The sequence below is a fragment of the Sus scrofa genome, chromosome 7 (genome assembly GCF_000003025.6).
Source record: "Sus scrofa isolate TJ Tabasco breed Duroc chromosome 7, Sscrofa11.1, whole genome shotgun sequence".
NCBI lineage: Eukaryota > Metazoa > Chordata > Mammalia > Artiodactyla > Suidae > Sus > Sus scrofa.
This window is the reverse complement of record NC_010449.5, coordinates 52485489-52508091: the sequence shown is the minus strand read 5'-3', so window position 1 is coordinate 52508091 and position 22603 is coordinate 52485489. Positions and strand designations below refer to the sequence as shown.

Below are 22603 nucleotides of genomic sequence, written 5' to 3'. Positions count from 1 at the left end.
AGACCCCTAGCCTGAGAACCTCCTTTTAGAGGAGGTGTGGCTCTAAAAAGACAAAAAATAAAATAAAATAAAGCTACCAGACAAACTATAGAGCTGTAGGTATATTTAAGAGTACAAAGTTAAACAGGATATAGTATGATGGATTAAAGTATGATGGTAGAGGAATGGTACAAGAGAATTAGATATCTTGAATCCATCATTTATTTTAGGGGATTAAATAGATACTATCTAAAGAAATAAATGTTCTCAGATACTAATAAAAGTAACCACTGGGAGTTTCTTGTGACTCAGCAGGTTAAGGATCTGACATTGTCACTACTATAGCTCAGGTAGCTGCTGTGGTGCAGGTTTTATCCCTGGTCCCAGAACTTCTGCATGCTGTGTGCGGGGCAAAAAAAAAAAAAAGTCAACTAGATTAAAAATAAGCCATCTTATTTAAATATCAAAGTATACACACAAAAGAAGACAAATAGACCCCATTAAGGATAACAAAAATAATTGATAGGACGAAGGCCACTGTCTTGTCATAGCAGTAAATATAGCTGGAAATCGGAGGTCATCAGCTTGGTCATCAGGAAGTCGAATCTCATACTCCACTAACAGGGTTCTTTAACAGGAGAGGCACTGCCCATCAGAAGGGATGGATACAGCACGAGACTCTCCAGAGAAACCACAAAAATGCTCCCTCCATGAGAGAAAAAGCTTTAAAAATCCGTCAGGCTCCAAGAGTAAGAAGTCATTGAATAGTACCAGTCAAGTGAGTTCTTCTCTCTGGTCCTTTTCTGTGCTCCCTGCTCCAGAAATTGCAGTTAGCACATACAAGGGAGGTAACAGGGGCAGGGGGTGGAGGGAGTAGCACCCCCTGCTCCACAGCTGGCCCTGTTGGTGAGGAGAGAATCTTCTTCAAATGAAAACTGAAGTGCTGCTAAGATACTGGACTAATGTCAGATAATGTTTTGCCTATGTTCTCTTCTAGGAGTTTGATGGTGTCCTGTCTTATATTTAAGTCTTTAAGTCATTTTGAGTTTATTTTTGTGCATGGTGTGAGGGTGTGTTCTAGTTTCATTGATTTGCATGCAGCACTATTGCCTTTGGAATGGATAAGCAATGAAATCCTGCTGTGTAGCACTGGGAACTATGTCTAGTCACTTACGATGGAGCATGATATGTGAGAAAAAAGAATGTATATACATGGTATGTGTAACCGCATCACCATGCTGTACAATAGAAAATTGATAGAACACTGTAAACCAGCTATAATGGAAAAAAGAAAAATCATTATGTATATATCTTTATATATATATAAAGATACCAGACTGATAATTTTCTTTTTAAAGTACCTAACCTCTTTTTGAAAGTTAATGCAATTAGTGCCTAACTCATAATTACACAACTTGATAAATTTTTGTAAATGTGACCAGCACTCAGATCAAGGACTAGAACATTCCAGGAACCTATAAGGCTTCCTGGTATTCTCTGTCAGTCACCCACTACCCTCACCCCCCAAATACTCTGAATTAGTTTTGCTTGATTTGAACTGTAAATGTAGTAGATTGCTTACTTCTAATTACAAAATTGAGGCTTATTTGTGGCTTCTTGAGTGTACAGGGTTGAATAGTATCTTCTCAAAATTAACGTCCAGTGGACCTCAGAATGTGACTTATTTGGAAAGAGTCTCTGCAGATATAATTAGTTAAGATAAGGTCATACTGGATTAGGGTAGGCCCTAAATCCAATAACTTGTTTCCTTATAAGAAGTCCATGCTATGACAGAGGCAGAGATTGGAGTGTGGCAGATACAAGCCCAGGAAAGCCAAGGATTCCCAGCAACCACCAGAAGTTTGGAAGAGAGGGACATGAACTAACTTCTCCCTCAGATCCTACAGCAGGAATCAACTCGGCCTACACCTTGATTTTGGACCTCTGGCCCCCTGAATTGTAAAAGAATAACTTTCTGTTGTTTTCAGCCACCTAGTTTGTGGTAATTTGTTAGGGCAGCCCTAGGAAACTAATAAACTCTAGGACTAAGCATAAAATTTATGAGACTCGTCCCAGTTTTAGGAGTAGAGGAAGCACTATTTCCATTAGACAGGTTTAAAGTGGGAGAATGACTTAAAATCACTTTTGGTGATTTTAAGAGCCTTGCATTTTCAACATACCAATTATAGAAGCAAACTCTTGGCTCCCTGGAATATCAGACTCTTGTATTATGTTCACTTTCCAGACGGGCAATGCCAGTAAAACCTTCAGATTTATTTCATACGTTTCATTCTGCCAAGCTCTTTTGCGGGGGGTGCTTTTTAGGGCTGCACCCGCAGCATATGGAAGTTCCCAGGCTAGGGGTTGAATTGGAGCTGTAGCCTCTGGCCTACACCACAGCCACAGCCACGCCAGATCTGCGTGGCATCAGTGACCGACACCTACAGCTCACAGCAACACCGAATCCTTAACTCACTGAGCAAGACCAGGGATGGAACCCGAGTCCTCATGGATGCTAGTCAGATTCATTTCCACTGAGCCATGATGGGAATTTCACTGCCAAGCTCTTTTTTCAAAGTGAGTCCTGTGACTCAAGCACATTCACCTCTGGAAGTCCATTCTTTGAGAAGTTCTTCAGTGACTCCTGATGGGGCTCTGTCCTCAGAACCACCACAGTTCAAATGATTGCTCTGCCTTGCAGTGCGTATAGCTAATCCAAGTTAAAAGATCATGAAAGCAAAACTGCATATTCAGATTTGTTCTCTCCCTTTAAGTCTTTTCTCAGATCGCCTGTAGTATGGTGAATTAAGCCAGCCCCATGGACCTGGCCCCACAGTGACAATCTCTTGAGAAGTCTTCAGTGTGCTAGGAATCTGTGTTTCTCCAAAACACAGCCACCTGTTTACTGAAAACAATTTAGGAAGAATTAACATATAAGTGAAACTAGCTACTTACAGAAGTGGTCTGCCCTAGTTTCATTTTCTGAGGTTAATTATAACTTCATGTTTTTGATTTGTGTCTTATCACAGTGATATATGTTTGATACTTTAATACTTTTTCTAACAACTTTTTATTGGGGAAATTTTCATACACCATTAAATCAGCATGATAAAATTCAAAATTCTTTAACTTGCTACATGAAGATATTTTGAGCATATGTAGATGAACATTCAAAATTTATTTATTTATTTATTTTTGTCTTTTTAGGGCCGCACCTGAGGCATAAGGAGTTTCCCAGGCTAGGGGTCTAATCGACGCTACAGCTGTCAGCCTGCACCACAGCCACAGCAATGCAGGATCCAGGCTGCATCTGCAGCCTACACCACAGCTCACGGCAACGCCGGATTCTTAAACTCACTGATCGAGACCAGGGATCGAACCCGCAACCTCTTGGTTCCTAGTCGGATTCTTTCCACTGCATCACGACAGGAACGCCTCAACATTTATTATTAATTTCCGAAATATTTTTGCTTTTATTTGCTATTGGTCCTATAGATTTTTTCTACAAAATCACATGGTCATAATCTAACATTTTTATATGAAAATTGTGCCTTTAATTGAAATGGAGAAGGCTTACTTCCTGTTTTCATACATCATGCTTTCTTATGAGATTCAGCTAAGTGTGGTGAAAACCAGTGTGGTTTTTCACGTATATGTTATAATTTAATGTAAAGCAGTTTTTCAAAAGGAGATCAGGAACTTTCTGTGATATCTAAACAAAACTGGTTAACAATAGCAATTAATCTGGGGAGTCAAAATGCCAAGAGTAGCAACAAGACAAGAATCTAATCAATCAGAACTTTGAATATTTGGCTAATTGAGAATATACTCCACTGTAACAAAATTGGATCATTTCTTTGGAGACCTTGGAGAGTGAGATAGAATATCCATTCAGCTGGAAGGATTTCGCAGTGAAATTAGAAAAAGAACAATGATTTATAATACAAGCCTGTCAGGAAATCTAGCCAGTCTTTTTAAAAATTTTTATTTATTGAAGTATAGTTGATTTAAAATATCATGTTAGGGAGTTCCCCATTGTGGCTCACCGGAAGCGAATCTGACTTCCATGAGGATGCAGGTTTGATCCCTGGCCTCTCAGTGGGTTACGGATCTGGCATTGCTGTGAGCTGTGGTGTAGGTCGCAGATGCAGCTCAGATCTGGCAGTGTTGTGGCTGTGGTGTAGGCCAGCAGCTACAGCGTCTGTTAGACCCCTAGCCTGGGAACTTCCATATGCCACAGGTGTGGTGGCCCTTAAAAGACAATAAAAATATCATGTTAGTTTCGGGCATACAGCGCAGTGATTCAGTTATACCTGCATATATATATGTTCTTTTAAAAATTTTTATTGGAGTATATTGACTTAGAATGTTGTGTTATTTTCAGGTATACAGCAAAGTGAATCTGTTATACATAGGCATATATCCATTCTTTTTCAGATTCTTTTCCCATATAGGTCACTCAGAGTACTGAGTAGATTTCCCTGTGCTATACAAGTAGGTCCCTGTTCTTACCCGTTCCATATATAGTAGTAGTTATATGTCAGTCCCAGTCTCCCAATTTATCCCTTCCCCCAGCATTTCCCCTGTGGTAACCATAAGTTTGGTTTCAAAGTCTTTTAAGTCTGTTTCTGTTTTGTGAATAAGTTCTTTTTATCATTTTTATTTTTATTTTTTTACTTTATTTTTTTTTAGGGCTGCATGTGAGGCATATGGAAGTTCCCAGGCTAGGGTCAAATTGGAGGTGCAGCTGCCAGCCTATAGCAATGCTGCCACAGCAACTCAGGATCCAAGCTGAGCCTGTGACCTATACTGCAGCTCACAGCAATGCCAGATCCTTAGCCCAGTGAGCAGAGCCAGGGCTCCAACCTGCAGCCTATCCTTGTGGATACTAGTCAGGTTCATTACTGCTGAGCCACAACAGGAACTCGATCTTTTATATCTTTCTTTTTTTATTAGATTCCTAGCCAGTCTTGATTTTTACTCTCACAACTGGGCTTTATCCTTTTTTTTTTTTTTTCTTAGCTATTTCCTTTAGGATCATTTATTATGAAAATAAGGGGAAATGTTGGAGAGTTCAGTTATTTGGTAATTGAATTCAGAATATAGTAATTTCATTTAGCAGTTACCAAGCATTGTACTTTTTTTTTTAGTTTCCACTTTTATGAAAGCAAGTAGAACTCAGAAGCTCAGTCCAGTCAGGGAAACAAGTGAATATGATCCCACTGTGATGATTATAAACCCCAGGATGCTTTGGGAACACGTAAGTGTGGCGCCTCATCCAGATGGAGTTTGGAGCTAGAGGCATAGTTAGAGTTTCCCCATGATTGAATCTGGAAAGAGGAGGAATTAAAGGAGAAGAGGAAGAAGGGAATATGCCACTCTGAGTGATGTGGCCATGGCAAGAGACAAGGACTTTTAAGGACTTCTAAGTGGTTGGGGCAGGTGGTTGAAGTTTAGGCTTCAAGCACAACAGGAGCCTTGAATGCCCTACGAGAGGGTCCAGGCTTTACCTAGGGCAATGTAGAGCCCCTGAAGGATTTGACACTGTAAAATCCTATTTTTTACTATATTTATTCATCATATATTTCACTCCTTTTGAAACAACATTCTGATGTTTTTGTGCTTTTAATATGCATTCGTATCCTGTCCCACCTCCCCACAGTATACAGCTTATCTGGTGAATTCAGATAGTGGTTATGGAAGATAGAACTGACTTTTTTGTCTTTCTGTTTACACGGTTAATACAAGAGAATGTTTAAGTGTAAGAGATATGAAATGAGCAGAAAGATATTTTGAAATGTTTTGTGTTCTTTATGTATTTTTGTACATCCTGTAGAAATATGTCATTCCCTATATATTTTCAGGCACTTAGGAAATTTTGGGGATATGAATTCCGTTTTAGGACTTGTGTGGATGTATTCTTATTAATTATTACTGAAGTAAAGAGGAAATGATATCAGCAGATGTGCAGAGCTTTTATTTGCACTGAATACACTATTCATTTAGACAAAAAGATCATTTCTCAATTCAATCGAAATATTCTAATTTAAGGCCTAAATCATTTGTGTCATAATCTCTATGGAAACAAAGCTTTCTACTGTGTAGTAATTGCATAAGTAACTCATTTCCCCTTGTAGACACACAAATTGTAGATGCAGATGCCGCTTTTTCCATTTTCTCTCAATAACTCTCTCAAAATAGAAGAGACTTTAGCTGATGACGTTTGTTTATATGTTTTATAAAGTTTAAAATATCTGTTCAAATTTCCTGCTTACATATATTTTTATCAAATTGTCAAAACTTAAAAATTGTTGATGAGCTCCCTTTCTTTTCCTGGTTGAAATTCCAGTGCAGAGGGTTGAATTATCTTGCTTAGTTCTTAGCATATTAACATCATCTGTGTGTGCAAGGCTCTTTCCAGTTGGATTGTCTAGTTTTTTTTTTTTTTTTGTCTTTTTTGGCATTTCTTGGGCCGCTCCCGCGGCATATGGAGGTTCCCAGGCTAGGGGTCCAATCGGAGCTGTAGCCACCAGCCTATGCCAGAGCCACAGCGACGCAGGATCTGAGCTGCGTCTGCAACCTACACCACAGCTCACGGTAACGCCAGATCGTTAACCCACTGAGCAAGGGCAGGAACCGAACCCGCAACCTCATGGTTCCTAGTCGGATTTGTTAACCACTGTGCCACGACGGGAACTCCTGGATTGTCTAGTTTTGCCTCACTGATCTTCAGGCATTCTTTATATATTATGGGTATGAGTCTTTTGTCAGTTATATGTTTTGCAAATACCTTCTTCCCCCCTTCTGTGATCTAGCTTTTCAGTCTCTGACTGGAGTCTTTTGGTGAACAAAAGTTCTTAATTTCGAAATCTAATTTATCAGTATTTTCCTTTCTGGTTTCCTTTATTTAAAAATCCTTGCCTACCTTCCAAGGTTCCTCTCTTTTTCTTGTTTTTTTTTTTTTTTTTTTTTTTTGTCTTTTTGCCTTTTCTAGGGCTGCTCCCATGGCATATGGACCTTCCTAGGCTATGGGTCTAATCAGAGCTGTAGCCACCAGCCTTCGCCAGAGCCACAGTGACGTGGGATCTGATCTGCATCTGCGACCTACACCACAGCTCACGGCAATGCCAGATTCTTAACCCACTGAGCAAGGCCAGGGATCGAACCCACAACCTCATGGTTCCTAGTCGGATTTGTTAACCACTGAGCCACCTCAGGAACTCCGTTGTCTGGTTTATTTTTATCTGATTCTCCACTCCCTCCCTGCCTAACACAGGTAACCATTCTAGTGTGTTTAATATATGTCATTTTGTTTTTATGTGTTCTTATAAAGTATGTATTGTTATATGTTTATGTATTTTAATTTATGTAAATGGTATTATAGATCTCATTCTGTTTTTTACTTTTTTCACTTTTAATATCTGCCATATTACTGTCCCCAGTTAGATATATCCATATTGCTTGCAACTCCCTGCCATTATGATTAACCTTGGACAAATGTCTTTGTACATGTCCCCTTACAGGTCTTTGTGAACAGACCCAAAGTTTTCACTTCTGGGTCATAGGATATGCAGGTATAGGCAGTGTTGACTTAACCTTAGTAATTAGTTCCTTAACATCAACTGTAAAAGTTTCAACCAGGAGTCATTTCTTACTTTTTTTTTTGGTCTTTTTAGGACCGCACTCATGCATATGGAAGTTTCCAGGCTAGGAGTCGAGTTGGAGCTGCAGCACCACATCACATCACACCACAGCCACAGCCATAGCCGCACCAGTTCTGAGCTGTGTCTGCAACCTACTCCACAGCTCACGGCAATGCTGGTTCCTTAACCCACTGAGTGAGACCAGGTATCAAAGTCAACTCAGAACCCTGAATTTATTTCCTAAAGCATAACTGAAACTTAGTAAAAAACTATACTTAAATAACAGTCTAGCATATTAGGCAGTAAATTGCTTAAAACCTCACTTTCTAACCACCAGTAGTTGTTGTTTTTTTTTTTTCTTCTGTTGATTTACAATGTTCTGTCAATTTCAGCTGTACAGCAAGGTGACCCATTCATACATACATACATACATACACATGCACACACATACATACATTCTTTTTCTCATATTATACTCCACCACATTCCATCACAAGTGGCTAGATATAATTCCCTGTGCTATGCAGTAGGAACCAATGGTTATTAACAAGCAGTTGCTTTGCATTAACAGGGGCCGTTTGCCTGCCTTCCTATAACCTGCCAAACAGAGGAAGCAGAGAGCAGCTCCCAGGAGGATGGTGCTGGGGTGCCCTCTCTGTACCAGCTTCAGGGATGCACACCCCCTTTAACACTGCCCGCTTCCCAAAATGCTTATGCAGTTGTGACTGCTGTATGTTCTAAAAAGTGTATTTGGATTGTAATCCTGCACATCATTTTGTTTACAATGTATTGGACTTCTGGTTTCTAGTTCTTTGCATAAGAGCTTAGATGTCAACACTCTGTCCTAACAACAAGCAAAGCTTGAATAGACTGAAAAATCAACAATGGTTCAAAAGTCAATAAGAGAGGGGAAGACACAGGGCAAACTGTAGCCCCCAAGACTGGGTAGGTAGGTGAATACAGGGGGTCACTGCTTACGAGACTCATGAGGAAAAACCTCCACACCAGTCCAAGTCAGGATAGGAAACCTGAACTGTGACTGATGCATTACTGGCAGCTCAGTGAAGACAACTCAGAGTTGAGATCTCCAGGGGCACTGTGGCATGGGGGACCCCCCACAACAATGTGAGATTTATCTTTAGGAGCTTGACCACATTCCCACAGTCAATACCAGAAAAGAAAATACTGGCTTTAAGAAATACACTTTAGGAGTTCCTGTTGTGGTTCAGTGGGTTAAGAACCCAACTGGTATCCATGAGGATGCGGATTTGATCCTTGGCTTTGCTCAGTAGGTTAAGGATTGGATGTTGCCACAAGCTGCTATGTAGGTTGCAGATGTGCCTCTGATCCGGCATTGCTGTGGCTGTAGCTCCAATTCGCCCCCTAGACTGGGAATTTCCATATGCTGTAAGTGCTGCCCTAAAAGATTAAAAAAAAAAAAAAAATTAGAGCAGAAATCAATTAAATTGAAAATAGGAAATCTGTAGAGAACTCTTGAAACCAAAAGCTGGTTCTTTGAAAAGATCAGTAAAATATATAAGCCTCTATGGAAGGCTAATTAAAAAAGAGAGAAGACACAAATTACAATATCAGAAATGAAAGAGGAGACTTCACTACAGATCCCACGGAAATTAAAAGGGTAGTAAAATAATACTGTGAACAGCTCTATGCCCACCAATTTGATAACCTAGATGAAATGGATCAATTCCTTAAAAGACACTGTCAAAACTCACATGAGAAGAAATAGATGATCTGAAGAGGCCTATATCGATTGAAGAAATTGAGTCAGTAATTAATAACATTCCAAAAGTGAAAGCACCAGGCCCATATGGTTTCATTGGTGAATGCTACCAAATATTTAAGGAAGAAATCTGTTCTCCACAATCTATTTTAGAAGATGGAAGCTCAATGAGTTAGAAGCTTTCTAACTCATTCTGTGAAGCCAGCATTCCCCTGACAAAGACATTACAAGATAAGAAAATTATAGAGCAAAACTTGTCATGAACATAGATGCAGAAATTCTCAATATTAGCAAATGAAATAGAAAAAGTATAAAAATACCCAGGTAAACATCAGAAAATCAGTTAATGTAATTCCTAACATCACCAGACTAAAAGGGAAAAAATAACATGATCATATCAGTATATGGAAAAAAGCATTTGAAAAAATATGAAACCCATTCATGATTAAAAAAAAAAAAAACACTCGGTAAACTAAGAATAAAGAGATTCTCCCATTCTCATTTCAAGGAAAAATATTATTTTGTATCTGTGGGAAACTGAATTATTATGGCAATCATTTTATGAGATATATAGGTCAAGTCTTTATGCTGTACATCTTAAACTTTTCCTGTGCTCGTGTCAGTTATAGCTCAGTAAAACTGGAAGAAAAAAAAGAGAAACTCCCTCAACTTGATTAAGAATATCTATAGGAAGTTTCCCTGTGGCACAGCAGGTTAAGGATCCAGCATTGCTTCGGGTGTGGTGCAGGTCGAAACTGTGGTGTGGGTTTGACCCCTAGCCCAGGAACTTCCACATGCCATGAGTTCAACCAAAAAAAAAAAAGGTGTATCTGCAAAAACCTATAACTCACATCACATTTAGTGGTGAGAAACTTGAAGCATCGCACTAGAAGTCCTTGCTAATGCAGTAAGGTGAAAAAAAGGAAATTAAAAATTTGTGAAGGATGACTTGTTCACAGACGACATGACTATCTATGTAGAAAATCCAGAACAATAGACAGAAAATTTCCTAGAACTAGTAAGTGATTATAGCAAGGTTATGGGATACAAGGTTGATATACAAAAGTTGATTGCTCTCCTATATGCTATTAATGAGCAAGTGGTATTTGAAATTAAAAACATGATACCACTTAACATTAGCACTCCAAAAAACAAAGGAAATACTTAGGTATAAATCTAACAAAACATGTGCAAGGTCTATATGAGGAAAACTGCAAAACTCTGATGAAGAAAGAACCAAGTAAATGGAGAGATATTCCATGTTTATGAATAGGAAGACAGTATTGTCAAGATAGCAGTCTTTCCCATCTTGATCTATAGATTCAATGCAATCCCATAAAAATCCCAGGAAATTACTTTATGGATATTGACAAACTGTTTCTAATGTTTACATGGAGAGCAAAAGACCCAGAATGGCTAACACAATATTAAGAACTAAGTTGAAAGCCCAGAAATAACACCCATGAATATAGTTAAGTGAGCTTTGACAAAGAAGCAAAGTTAATACAGTGGAGCAAAAATAGTTTCTTCAAATGGGGCCTGAATAACTGGACATCCACACACTAATGAATTTAGATACAGATGTCACACCTTTCACAAAAATTAACTCAAGGTGACACATAGGCCTAAAAGTAAAATGCAAAACCATAAGGGTCCTCGAAGATAATATAGGAAAAGACTTAGATGATCTTGGTTATCATGATACTTTTTTTCCTTTTTTTGTTTTCTTAGGGCTGCACCCGTGGCATATGGAAGTTCCCAGACTAGAGGCCGAATCAGAGCTACAGCTGGTGGCCTATGCCACAGCCACACGGGACCTTATGGATAGTAGTCGGGTTCATTACACTGAGCCACAATGGGAACTCCAGTGATAGTTTTTTAGATATAACACCAAAGATGTAATCTATGAAAGAAATAATTGATAAGCTAGACTTAATTAAAATTAAAAACTGCTTTGTGAAAGTATCAAAAGAATTAAAAGACAAGTCACAAACTGGGAGAAAATATTTTCAAAGACACATCTGATAAAGGATTGTTGGTCAAAATATACAAAGAACTCTTTTTTTTTTTTTTTTTTTTTTGTCTTTTAGGGCCACACCTGCGGCATATGGAGGTTCCCAGGCTAGGGATCAAATTGGAGCTACAGCTGCCGGCCTCCACCAGACCCATAGCAATGCAGGATCTGAGCCGCATCTGCAACCTAGACCACGGCTCATGGCACCGCCAGATCCTTAACCCACTGAGCGAGGCCAGGAATCAAACCCGTGTCCTCATGGATGCTAGTCGAGTTCGTTAACCACTGAGCCACGAAAGGAACTCCACAAAGAACTCTTAAAAACTCTACAGTTAGAAAATGAACAATCTGATTAAAAAATGGGCCAAAGACCTTAACAGACACTTCACCAAAGAAGATGTACAGATGGCAAATAACTGTATGAAAAGATGCTTGTGTCATATATCATCAACGAAAAAGCAAATTAAAACATCAGTAAGATACTACTCCACACCTATTTAAGTGGTCAAAATCTGGGACACTGACAACACCAAATGCAGTGTTATGTTGTGCTGATGTGGAACAACAGAGAAGGAATGCACACAGTGCTGGTGGAAATGCAGAATGGCATAACCACTTTGAAACATAGTTTGGTAGTTTCTTATAAAACTAAACATAGTCTTATCATATTATCTAGCTGTTGTTCTCCTTGATATTGACCCAAAAGAGTCGCAAACTTATATCCACGCAAAAACTTGCTCGGGGATATTTATAATAGCTTCACTCATGATGGTCAAAACCTAAGAGCAACCAAGATGTGCTTCAGTAGGTGAATGGATAAACTGTAGTACATCCAGACAATAGAATATTATTTAGCACTAATGGAATATTGGTCAAGCTACCAGAACAGCAGCAACAACAACAACAAACCCATAGAGGAAACTTGCATATTACTAAGTGAAAGAAGCCAGTCTGAAAAGGTTACATACATACTTGTATGATTCCAACTATGTGGTAGTCTAGATAAAGCAAAACTATGGAGACAATTAAGAAAAAATGGTTGCCAGTGGTAGGGGGTGGGGAGAGATGAACAGGCAGAGAACAGAGGATTTGTAGTGAAAATACTCTATATGATATTAAAATGATGAGTGTGTATCACCATATGTTTGTCTAAACCCATAGAATGTACAATAGCAAGTTTGAACCTGAAGGTAAAGTATAGATTTGGGATGATTATGATGTGTCAATATAGGTTCATTCTTGGTTAAAAAAAAAAATGTTCTGTTGAAATAAGAGAAATCTCTTACCACCCTCTCAATCTTATTGTAAACCTAAAACTACTCTGAAAAAATTGTCTTAAAAATATGTTGTATTTGGAGGACATAAATAAATACACATTTTTTTTCTATATAAATACCAGACAACTTCTGGTCAAAATTTTACCTTGAGACTCTCAGGGAGAAGCAGCCCTGGGAGAAGAGTCTCCCTTGCAAACCTCTAATCTGGGCTGTTGCTGTTTGCAATGAAGGGGGACCAGTTGCTTATTCATTTTCTCCTCCCCCCCACCCCCCTTCCTTGATCCAAGACCTTCATCAGCCCCAGGGATTCTTGACACTCTGGTAATGTCGTTAGTGCCTTTACTATATAATATACTTGCCTCTCTTCCCTGTGGTTCTTCTTCTGGCATTTAACTGTGTGCCAGGCACCATGCAGAAAGCATGGTTATCTGTTACTCAAGTCTTCACCATCACCTAACAACTTGATCTCCAGGTGAGACTTAGCAAAGTGAAGAGACTTGCCTAAAGTTAATAGTTTTTCAGGGGAGAGAGGTCAGAGTTCAAACCCTTATCCGTCCCACCTCAAGAATACTGGTTATGGGAAGTTTGGGTGATTCTAGATAATCTGTTCTGTTGTGCGGGTTGTCATTCTCAGTGTAATCTATCACTGAGGTTCATTAAGCTAACCTAGTAAAACTTAGCCTGGGGTTTGCAGTCAGGATAATAGGTGTGGTCAGGTAGGCAGGCAAACAGCTGTAGAGCCTTCTGAACCAGGCTCACTGCTGTCTGAGTGATGTAAACAGCATGGTGTAAACATGATTGATAAATGTAAATATGCCTGAAATAGGCTCGTCCCAGAGAGAAGCAGGATACAAATTTATTAACTTTTAGTTAGGAATATTCCTGTTGATATCCAAATCATCAGTGCATGTTGATTCAGTTTTTCTTGGGGAGGGAGCTGAATAAATAGCATTGAATTCTCAGCCTCTTGCCTCCCTCTCCCAGGCAACCTGTACACCTTCCTTCTCATTCTGATGGTTGGATACAAGCGACCAGTTTCCTCATTTTTGAGGGCATGGAGGAGAAGTAGGTTCTAGTCTGGCCTCCATGATGTTATATCTCTGATTTCTGCAGTTGGGCAGTTGGATTTGAAGCTTCTTTTTTTTTTTTTTTGCTTTTTAGGGCCACACCTGTGGCATATAGAGGTTCCCAGGCTAGGGGTCTAATTGGAGCTGCATCTGCGACCTACACCACAGCCACAGCAACGCCAGATCCGAGCTGCATCTGCGACCTACACCACAGCTCATGGCAATGCTGGAATCTTAACCCATTGAATGAGGCCAGGGATTAAACCCACAACCTCATGGTTCCTGGTTGTATCCGTTTCCGCTGTGCCACGATGGGAACTCCTGGATTTGAAGGTTCTTAAATTTCAGTGACACCCAGTTAAAGAAAGTCTCATGGGCTGGGTTATCCTTCACCTGGCTATTTTCATTGTTTATGGGTCAGTTCTTTCTATTTTCACCTTCAGAAGTAATCTTTCAGAGTTTCAGGAAAACTTTTATTTGTCCCCTGTACCAAATACATTAATATATTAAAGAAGAGCATCTGGAATTCCTGCTATGGCTCATTGGGTTAAGAGTCCAACCATAGTGGCTTAGATTGCTGCAGAGGTACAGGTTCAACCTCCCCCACCCCCCGCCCCACCTTGTGCAGTGAGTTAAAGGATACGGCATTGCCACATCTTCAGTGTAAGTAGAAGCTTCAGCATGGATCATTCAATCCCCGGCCCTGGAACTTCCATATCTGCAGGTGTGGCCATTAAAAAAAAAAAAAGTGTGTCCTATTTTTTTATACAGTATTTCAGGGCATTATGAAGTTAATTGTTTGATTACCTTAGTGCCTTGAAAGAAATAATTCTTTGGGGAAAGAGAGTTTTAAAAATACCTGCGTATGTATTTGTGTGTGGGTGTGTTTCTATGTGTGAAATTATAGTTTCATAGCAAAAACTTCTTAGAAAACCTTTTCTGTAGAGATTTAGAATTTATTGGGCATTTTCACTGTCAGGCGTTGTGTTAAGCTCTTTAAATAGCTCATCTAATCCAGATAACCATTTTTTGTCCAACACTATGGGTTTGGGAAAAAGGGACCTGAACGGTTTTATCCTAGCACACATCTCAGTTTTGGCATCAAATTGGGTAACATATACAAGGTTTCTTGTAAATATTTGCTATTTAAGTTTACTTAAGGGCAAATTAGAAACAGGTGAGTGGACAATAAAGCCACTAGGACGTTGAGGGTGGTTATATGGAATATTTTGCTTGCTCTGGGAGAAGGACCAGGGGAAGCTGCTAGGAAGGAACTTTGCCTCAGGGTAGATCTTGGTGCCATCTTGTGGGTGGATCTGGAAAGGACCAAGCAGATCTCTGCCAGCTTCTACCAGGATGCCTTGCAGAACCCCAAATTTCCATACAACACTGATATAAAACTGCAAGTCACGAATAAAGCTGCAACTCTGGTCTGAGAAGTAGTGGATTTGATTGTGTCCTCTCCCATCAGCAAGTCCTGATCTCTCTACCTCCAAAACACACCCCACATTCATCTGCTCTTCTGCTCTTCTCCATGGCCGCTGCTAGGCCAGGCTAACCATCCTCTCTCACTCGGACTGCTACAGAAGCTGCCTTACTAGTTTCTTTGCCTCTTCTCTGACTCTCCTATGGACCGAGGTAGCCAAAAGGATCTTTAAAAAAAACAAAAAAAAAACAAAAAAAAAATCAGATCATGTCCTTCTCTTGTGTAAAACTCTCTAGTGGCTTTTCATGAAATTTAGAGTAAAACCCAAGTTTCTTGTCCTGGCTTGGGAAGCTCTGCATCTTAACAGCTCCTGCCTAGCCATGAGCTCATCTCAGTACTCTTCCCTTTCCTTCCCTCCAGTGTTCCCCTATACCCACCTGAGGTCCTATGCACCAGCTGTTCCCTGAGCCTATCTATGCTCCCTCCCTCTTGGCATGGATGACACCTTGTCATTCAGATCTCACCTTCCACAGTGCTGCGTCAGAGAGGTCTTCTTTGATTCAGAATAGCAACCCAGTTACTTGCCATCAAATCCCTCCCTGATGGAGTTCCCGTGGTGGCTCACTGGGTTACAAACCCCACTAGACTCCATGAGGATGCAGGTTCAATCCCTGGTCTCGCTCAGTGGGTTAAGGATCTGGCATTGCCGTGAGCTGTGGTGCAGGTCGCAGACATGGCTTGGATCCCGCATTGCTGTGGCTGTGGTGTAGGCTGGCAGCTGTAGCTCCAATTCAACCCCTAGCCTGGAAACTTCCATATGCCACAGGGAGGGCCCTAAAAAGACATTAAAAAAAAAAAAAACACAAAAAAACTCTCCCTGTTGTATAGAGATATTATCTGTCTTGTTCTCTGTTGTATTCCCAATCCCTTGCTTTGGAAACCATTTAACAAATAGTAGACGTTCAGCATAGATTTGTCGTATGCCGCTTTGTAGTTTTTTGGTCTTATTTCAGGTAGATACACCTTGGGTCAGGTGATTTTAGGCCTTTCCCAGTGAAGCATGAGAAGATCACAAAAATTAAGTTCCCATGAATTGGGCCCAGTTCTGTTACCAGAGATTTAACCATACTGCTCTGAGCTTCAGTTTGGTCACCAATAAAATGGAGTTACGAGCTTCCCTTACTCATAGGGTAAGGAGTAATTTGGATTTAAACATAATTGGCAGCAAAGTATTTAGCACATAGTAGATACCTTCTTTCTCTTAAAATTGCGTCATGTTGTCCTTTTTTTTTTTTTTTTTTTTTTTTTTCCTTTTTAGGGCCACATTGGCGGCATATGGAAGTTCCCAGGCTACGGGTCTAATCGGAGCTGTAGCCACCGGCTTACGCCACAGCCACAGCCACTCCAGATCTGAGCCTCGTCTGTGATGTACACCACAGCTCACGGCAACACCAGATCCTTAACCCACTGAGTGAGGCCAGGGATCGAACCCTCAACCTCTTGGTTCCTAGATGGATTCGTTTCCGATGCATCACGATGGAACTCCGATAAATCCCTGTTCTTTTTGTCTTTTTTTGCCTTTTCTAGGGCTGCTCCTGCGGCATATGGAGGTTTCCAGGCTAGGGGTCTAATCGGAGCTGTAGCCACCGGCCTACGCCAGAGCCACAGCAACTCGGGATCCAAGCCACATCTGCAACCTACACCACAGCTCACAGCAACGCCGGATCCTTAACCCACTGAGCAAGGCCAGGGACTGAATCCACAACCTCATGGTTCCTAGTCGGATTCATTAACCACTGTGCCACGACAGGAACTCCTCCCTGTTCTTCATAGAACTTACATTCTCATGGGAAAGACACTCCTTTTTCTTTTTTCTTTTTTTTGGCTGTACCTGCAGCATGCAGAAATTCCTGGGTCGGGGAGTCAAACCTGCATCACAGCAGTGACCTGAGCTCCTGCAGTGACAACAGTGGATCCTTAACCTGCTGCACCACAGGAGAAGTCCTGACACTCCTTTATTAAGAAGGCAAATAAAATATGTAACGTGGCAAATGGGGACAAAAGTTACAGTAAAAAAAATGCATACAAGAGACAGGGAGCTTCAGGGAGTATAATATTTAGGCAGCTTGGAATTATGTGTCTCTCTTCTCTCCTACTCCCAAAGGATTCATAACACAGTCACTTTGCCCTCTAGTGTCATGATGTTAGGTCATTTAGGCAAACAAAATAAGTCTTATAGGTGGTTCACCAAAGCATCTAATAATAATTTATTTCTGATTTCTATCAGCCATATTTACAAAAAATTATTTTGAAATATTAAAATACAGACATCTGATGTCCCAGTTTAACAATCTTTTTAAACAGTAAATCTTAAATAAATATTTAAAAACTGAACAGCTTGTATGATTGCTGATTTAACTCATGAATAAATTGTTGTTTCTATATTACCTGAAAGTATTAGTTGCTTTGAAGCTGACAGATATGTTGTTAAAATTGATTTGAAAATAAAAAATGTTAAAAGGTCTCTGGCCTGAAGCACTAGGATAGTTGGATTCTGATTTCATACACAGAGAAAGGATGAATACATGAATTCTAGTAGTTCTGATCCCCTTTATCCAGAGCGGCTGCGAAGTTGTTTACTCTGAGGGCCCACTGCTGACGTCTGCTCACTGAGTAATGTCATCACATTTCCTGGCGGTGGTTATTTGGGGGGGCAGCAGTGGTAAGTAGTTGTCCTGCTCTGCTGGGACACTGCTCGGCAGAGGTCCCGAGAGCCGGATATACCCCGTAGACAGGATGTAAGGTTAAAATGCAATGTAGTTAAGTAAATAAGTGTTCAATGGTAAAATGGCATTGCTCAAACAGTAACATTTTAAAATAATACCACTAAAATTATATTGAGGCAGAGTCCATGATCTTTAAAAAATTAGTCTATAGCTTCTTTTATTTCTTAAAATTAAGGGAGTGGTGAGTTATTTAACAAGTCGAGATCATAAAGTTATGCTTTCCTTTGTAAAAGTTATTTTACCCGCCTGTGGTGTAGATCATGTACTCAGAATTGTTTCCCAGGTGAGATGAGACCTTGCCTCAGCCACCTATACTTTTATCTTGCCCCTCAGCTTGTTACTAATACTGTATATACACATAAATGTATTTTTTAAAACCAAATTAGTCACTAACATTTAAAAATTTTATTAATTGTTACCTTTAACTTAATTTTCTCCTCCTGGTTTCCTTAAGTTTGTATTGTTAACTTTCTCAAATTTAGTGATTTGAAAGCTTAGTATAATTACTTAATTCTTGTTTCATGATAAGAAGATTTAAGACTGAATTTTGCCTCTAACCATAATTTTGATATTATTTTACTAATATCTTAGTACATGACATTCTCATTTTTGTTATTTTCAAAGTAATCATAGGTATAGTTTTCATTTCCTCTTTAATCCAATATTAACTGAGTTAATATTTTAAAATTTTCCGGGGAGGGGGTATTTTTTTAACTTACATTTTTAATTTTGTCCTGATTGCATTGTGGTTGAAAATAAAAACTATACAAGTTTTTGTTTGTTTGTTTTGTCTTTTTAGGGCTGCATGCGAGGCATATCGAGGTTCCCAGGCTAGGGGTCGAATGAGAGCTGTAGCTGCTGGCCTACTCCACAGCCACAGTAACGCCAGATCCGAGCTGCGTCTGTGACTCTACAGCTCACGGCAACACCAGATCCTTAACGCACTGAGCAAGGCCAGGGATTGAACTCACATCCTCATAGATTCTAGTGGGATTCAGTAGCCACTGAGCCACGACGGGAACACCTAAGTTTTTACTTTTACGAATGTGTTTTAAGGTTTTCTTTGTGACCTAGTATAACATGTTTTTATGCTCTTCATGAATATTGTCTTCCTCTCAGACTTTATTTTTTATCTGCTTAATAATACCTCCTAGCAAATCTCATGTGTATCCTCTGTGAGAGGCTGCAGTCCCCAGTTTACACAGAGGACCCAGATGCTGTCTAACAACCACTTTATCCTGGGCAGAGGCACATCCCTCCTACTGATGGGTTTTCTGCTTTCTTTTATGAAACTGCACCCCCTCCCCCAATACTGTAGAAAATTAGCAAAATGGTTTTCCTTTCATTTTTTTTTCTTTCTTTTTTCTGAGTAGTTCCACTGTCTTCTCCAAGCAGTAGGCCTGTATCATTTCTTGTTCATTCATTCATCCATTTCTTTAAACTTTGTTCAGAAAAACCCACAAAAAACTCATTGTTCAGACTGCTGTCTCAGCGTGTCTCTTGCTTTCTCACTGCTCTGTGGGAGTATGATTACATAGAGCAGATCTCTGGCTTTCAAGTCTTTCTTGGCCCTCCTAGATCATCTTCTCTCAGAACCTCTGGCTTTAGCATCCAGCTGTGCGTCTTGATACGAGGCTGGCCTGTTGCTGCCCCGCTCAGGAGGTTAGATGGTGCCATGGGGTGTCTGTGCTCACGCTTCTCCCTACTGCAGGCCTTCCTCCTCAGTCTTAGGTCCAGAGTAGTAGCCACCCTCACTCTTACACCTTCTGAGATGAAATTACTACAAAGCAAATCAGAAACTGAGCCTGTGTCCCATAATTAGTAGACATCAGCTTCTAGCAGTTAAAGATATACACAGACTTCCTCTATCACTAGAAGGGTTTCGTTTTCTGTATTTAGTGTGGGTTAGATCACTGCTTGAGAGAGAGATGGGAGGTGGGCAGTCAGGGAGTATCTTGTGGGAAGGTGAGTAGATCTAGTTCTGCTGCTGCTCTGTTCTCAGTATGGAATCACACCGTCACTCAGAGGCCGTAGGAGGGTAGGGGTCCCTTCAACACATATAGTGTTTATGGAAAAATTGCAAAAATGTGTCTCTTTTGGGTAGCCACAGAGGGCCAGGGGTTATGGCTTGATGCTGGATTTCAGCCCTATATTTCCCTCCCTTGTGTTCCTTTGTGCAGTGCACAGACTTCCCAAACCTTCCAGGGGCCCTGGGTCTGCAGCACAGGTTATAGAACTAAACAGACTGGTCAATGGAATCCCAGCCGCCACTTGCTTCTGTGTGGACATAAACTGCTGGGAAACTGAGTTTTCCAACTGAAATCTCTCATCATGTTACGAAGATCAAGATCATGAGATGACATGTTCAGCCCTTAGCACAGTGCCCAGCGTGTGCTCAGCCCTCCATTGGCACTATGACTATTACTACTCACTGAGGTTTGGTTGTGACATTGTGTTTATCTTTGTGTCTTGGTATTAAGTTCTCAGATAAGCATGTATTGATAAGCATTGACTGCTCCTCTGTATGATGAAAGTGGCAACAACGTCTCAAAAATCTTTGGCTCTGATGTCTTGTGTTTCTGATTTTTTTATTTCATTATTTATGTGCCATTCTAGATGTAAGATTTCATTGTCAGGGGAAATAAGTGGACATAGAAGGAACAGTGTTTATTCAGTGTCTAATTTAGGGGGGCTCTTTATATTGTAATCTTGTTTGATCTTTGTAACAAGGGAGAAATCAAGGCTAAAGGAAGTTGAGTAACTTGCCTAAAGTCACACACAGCTGGGGAAAAAGAGGCAGGGATCACTCATTTTATTTCTCCTGCTCTCCACCTTTAAAGCAAGCTTGCCTTTTTTCATTCTTTTCATTTTTAAGCAGTTCTTTTTCTTACAGGTAGCAATAGCTGATGTGCAATTTGGCCCCATGAGATTTCATCCAGATCAACTTCAGGTAACAATATATACCACACTGTAATTTCCATGTTGGTTTTCTTTACAGAGGGGGAAGGAGTGGGTTTAGAGTTATACCTTGAAAATAGTCTTCTGTTTTAAATAAGATATTGAAGCAATGTTCAGTTTCCTAAACTTGGTAATAGTACTCAAGCTAGAGAATGTACTTTTCTTAGGAATATGCATTGAGGTATTTAGTGATGAAGAAATGTTTGCAACCTATTTTAAAAGGTTCAGCAATAAAATAATGTGTATACTTGGGAGTGGGGGGAGCAAAGGTGGCAAAATGTTAACAACTAATGAAACTAGAAGAAGGATGTACCAGCAGTCGTTGTCATTCACAGCTTTTCTGTAGGTTTGAAATTTTCCAATATAAAAAGTAAAGGCATGGTCCACTCTGTGTTGCTGAATCAGCTCTAGCAGAGAAAAACTATCTATAAATTATCTAATCCAGAATATTAAATAAAATAGCCAAGTGAAATTTAGCTCCAAATTTAGGTGATGCTTCCTCTACACAAATGCATGCTCATCTTTTAAAACATGAAGGGACTGGCAAAACATGCTTGCTTTTAATTCTTTCCATTTGTGGTATTGGTGCATTATTTAAAGTATTAGGTGCATTATTTAAATAAAGTGCATCATTTAAAGTGTTAGGTATTCTGGGAGTTCCTGTTGTGGCTCTTAGAGGGTTGTGAACCTGACTAGTATCTGTGAGGATGTGGGTTCGATCCTGGCTGCACTCAGTGGGTTAGGGAATCTGGCATTGCCACATGTAGCACAGGTCGCAGATGCTGTTTGGATCCCATGTTGCTGCAGCTGTGGTGTAGGCCAGCTGCTGTAGCTCTGATTCAACCCCTAGCCTGGGAACTTCCATATGCTGCAGGTGCAGCCCTAAAAAGAAAAAAAAAAAAGTATTCTAGGAGTTTGACTGAAATATTACCATAGCATTTGCCATCTAAGGACCTACCTAGTTAACTTATTATTAACTAAAATAAATGTTTATATGTTTCAATTGATTCAGTTTTAAGATAAAATACATAATCAAGTCTTTGTTGAGTTCTCCCAGTGAGCTTGTTAGCAAAAGAAATAAGTATATGATCCATGCACTGGCTTCTAGACTAAGAACGGATAGAATAGCACTCATTTCAGGGAGCTGAGTGATAACATCTCTGAGTTACGTGTAGGAAAAGGATTTATTCAACAGATGGTAATGTTCACAGCTGTGTACTTGCCTTGAAAACGCTTCAAGTTTTCTGTGGCTTGTTAAGAAATGACAATTCTAGCAATATTCTTTTTTTTTTTTAAAGTATTCATGCTTTTTTGATTCAGGTACTTTTAGTGTTTACCAAAGAAGATAACCAGTGTAATGGATTCTGTAGGGCATGTGAAAAAGCAGGGTTTAAGTGTACAGTTACCAAGGAGGCTCATACTGTCCTTGCCTGTTTCCTGGACAAACATCACGACATCATCATCATAGACCACAGAAATCCCCGGCAGCTGGATGCAGAGGCGCTGTGCAGGTAAGCCTGAGACCCAGGCCTCACTATCCCCACTCGCATTTGTGACAATAAAGTCAGCCCAGAAATCTGTCGGGTTAAATTCAGTGTCTTTTAAGTTGCCTTCCATGCATGTAAAATAAGCAAGGTATTAGAGTAGCATTATTTCTAGGACTGATCTTTGATCTTTATCTTTTTTGTTTTGCTTTGCTTTGCTTAAAACAG

General features: G+C 40.0%; 1 protein-coding gene across 3 annotated transcripts in view; it reads left to right on the top strand.

Annotated features, from left to right (window-relative positions):
• Window positions 1-22603, top strand: part of PDE8A (phosphodiesterase 8A) — a 147717-nt gene that overhangs the window by 50391 nt on the left and 74723 nt on the right. For all 3 annotated transcript variants that reach the window (XM_021098898.1, XM_021098899.1, XM_021098897.1), the window contains exons 2-3: window positions 20827-20883; window positions 22212-22402. In XM_021098898.1, coding sequence (XP_020954557.1) covers window positions 20857-20883; window positions 22212-22402 — 218 coding nt within the window. In that variant the 5' untranslated portion in view covers window positions 20827-20856. The remainder of the gene's footprint in view (window positions 1-20826; window positions 20884-22211; window positions 22403-22603) is intronic.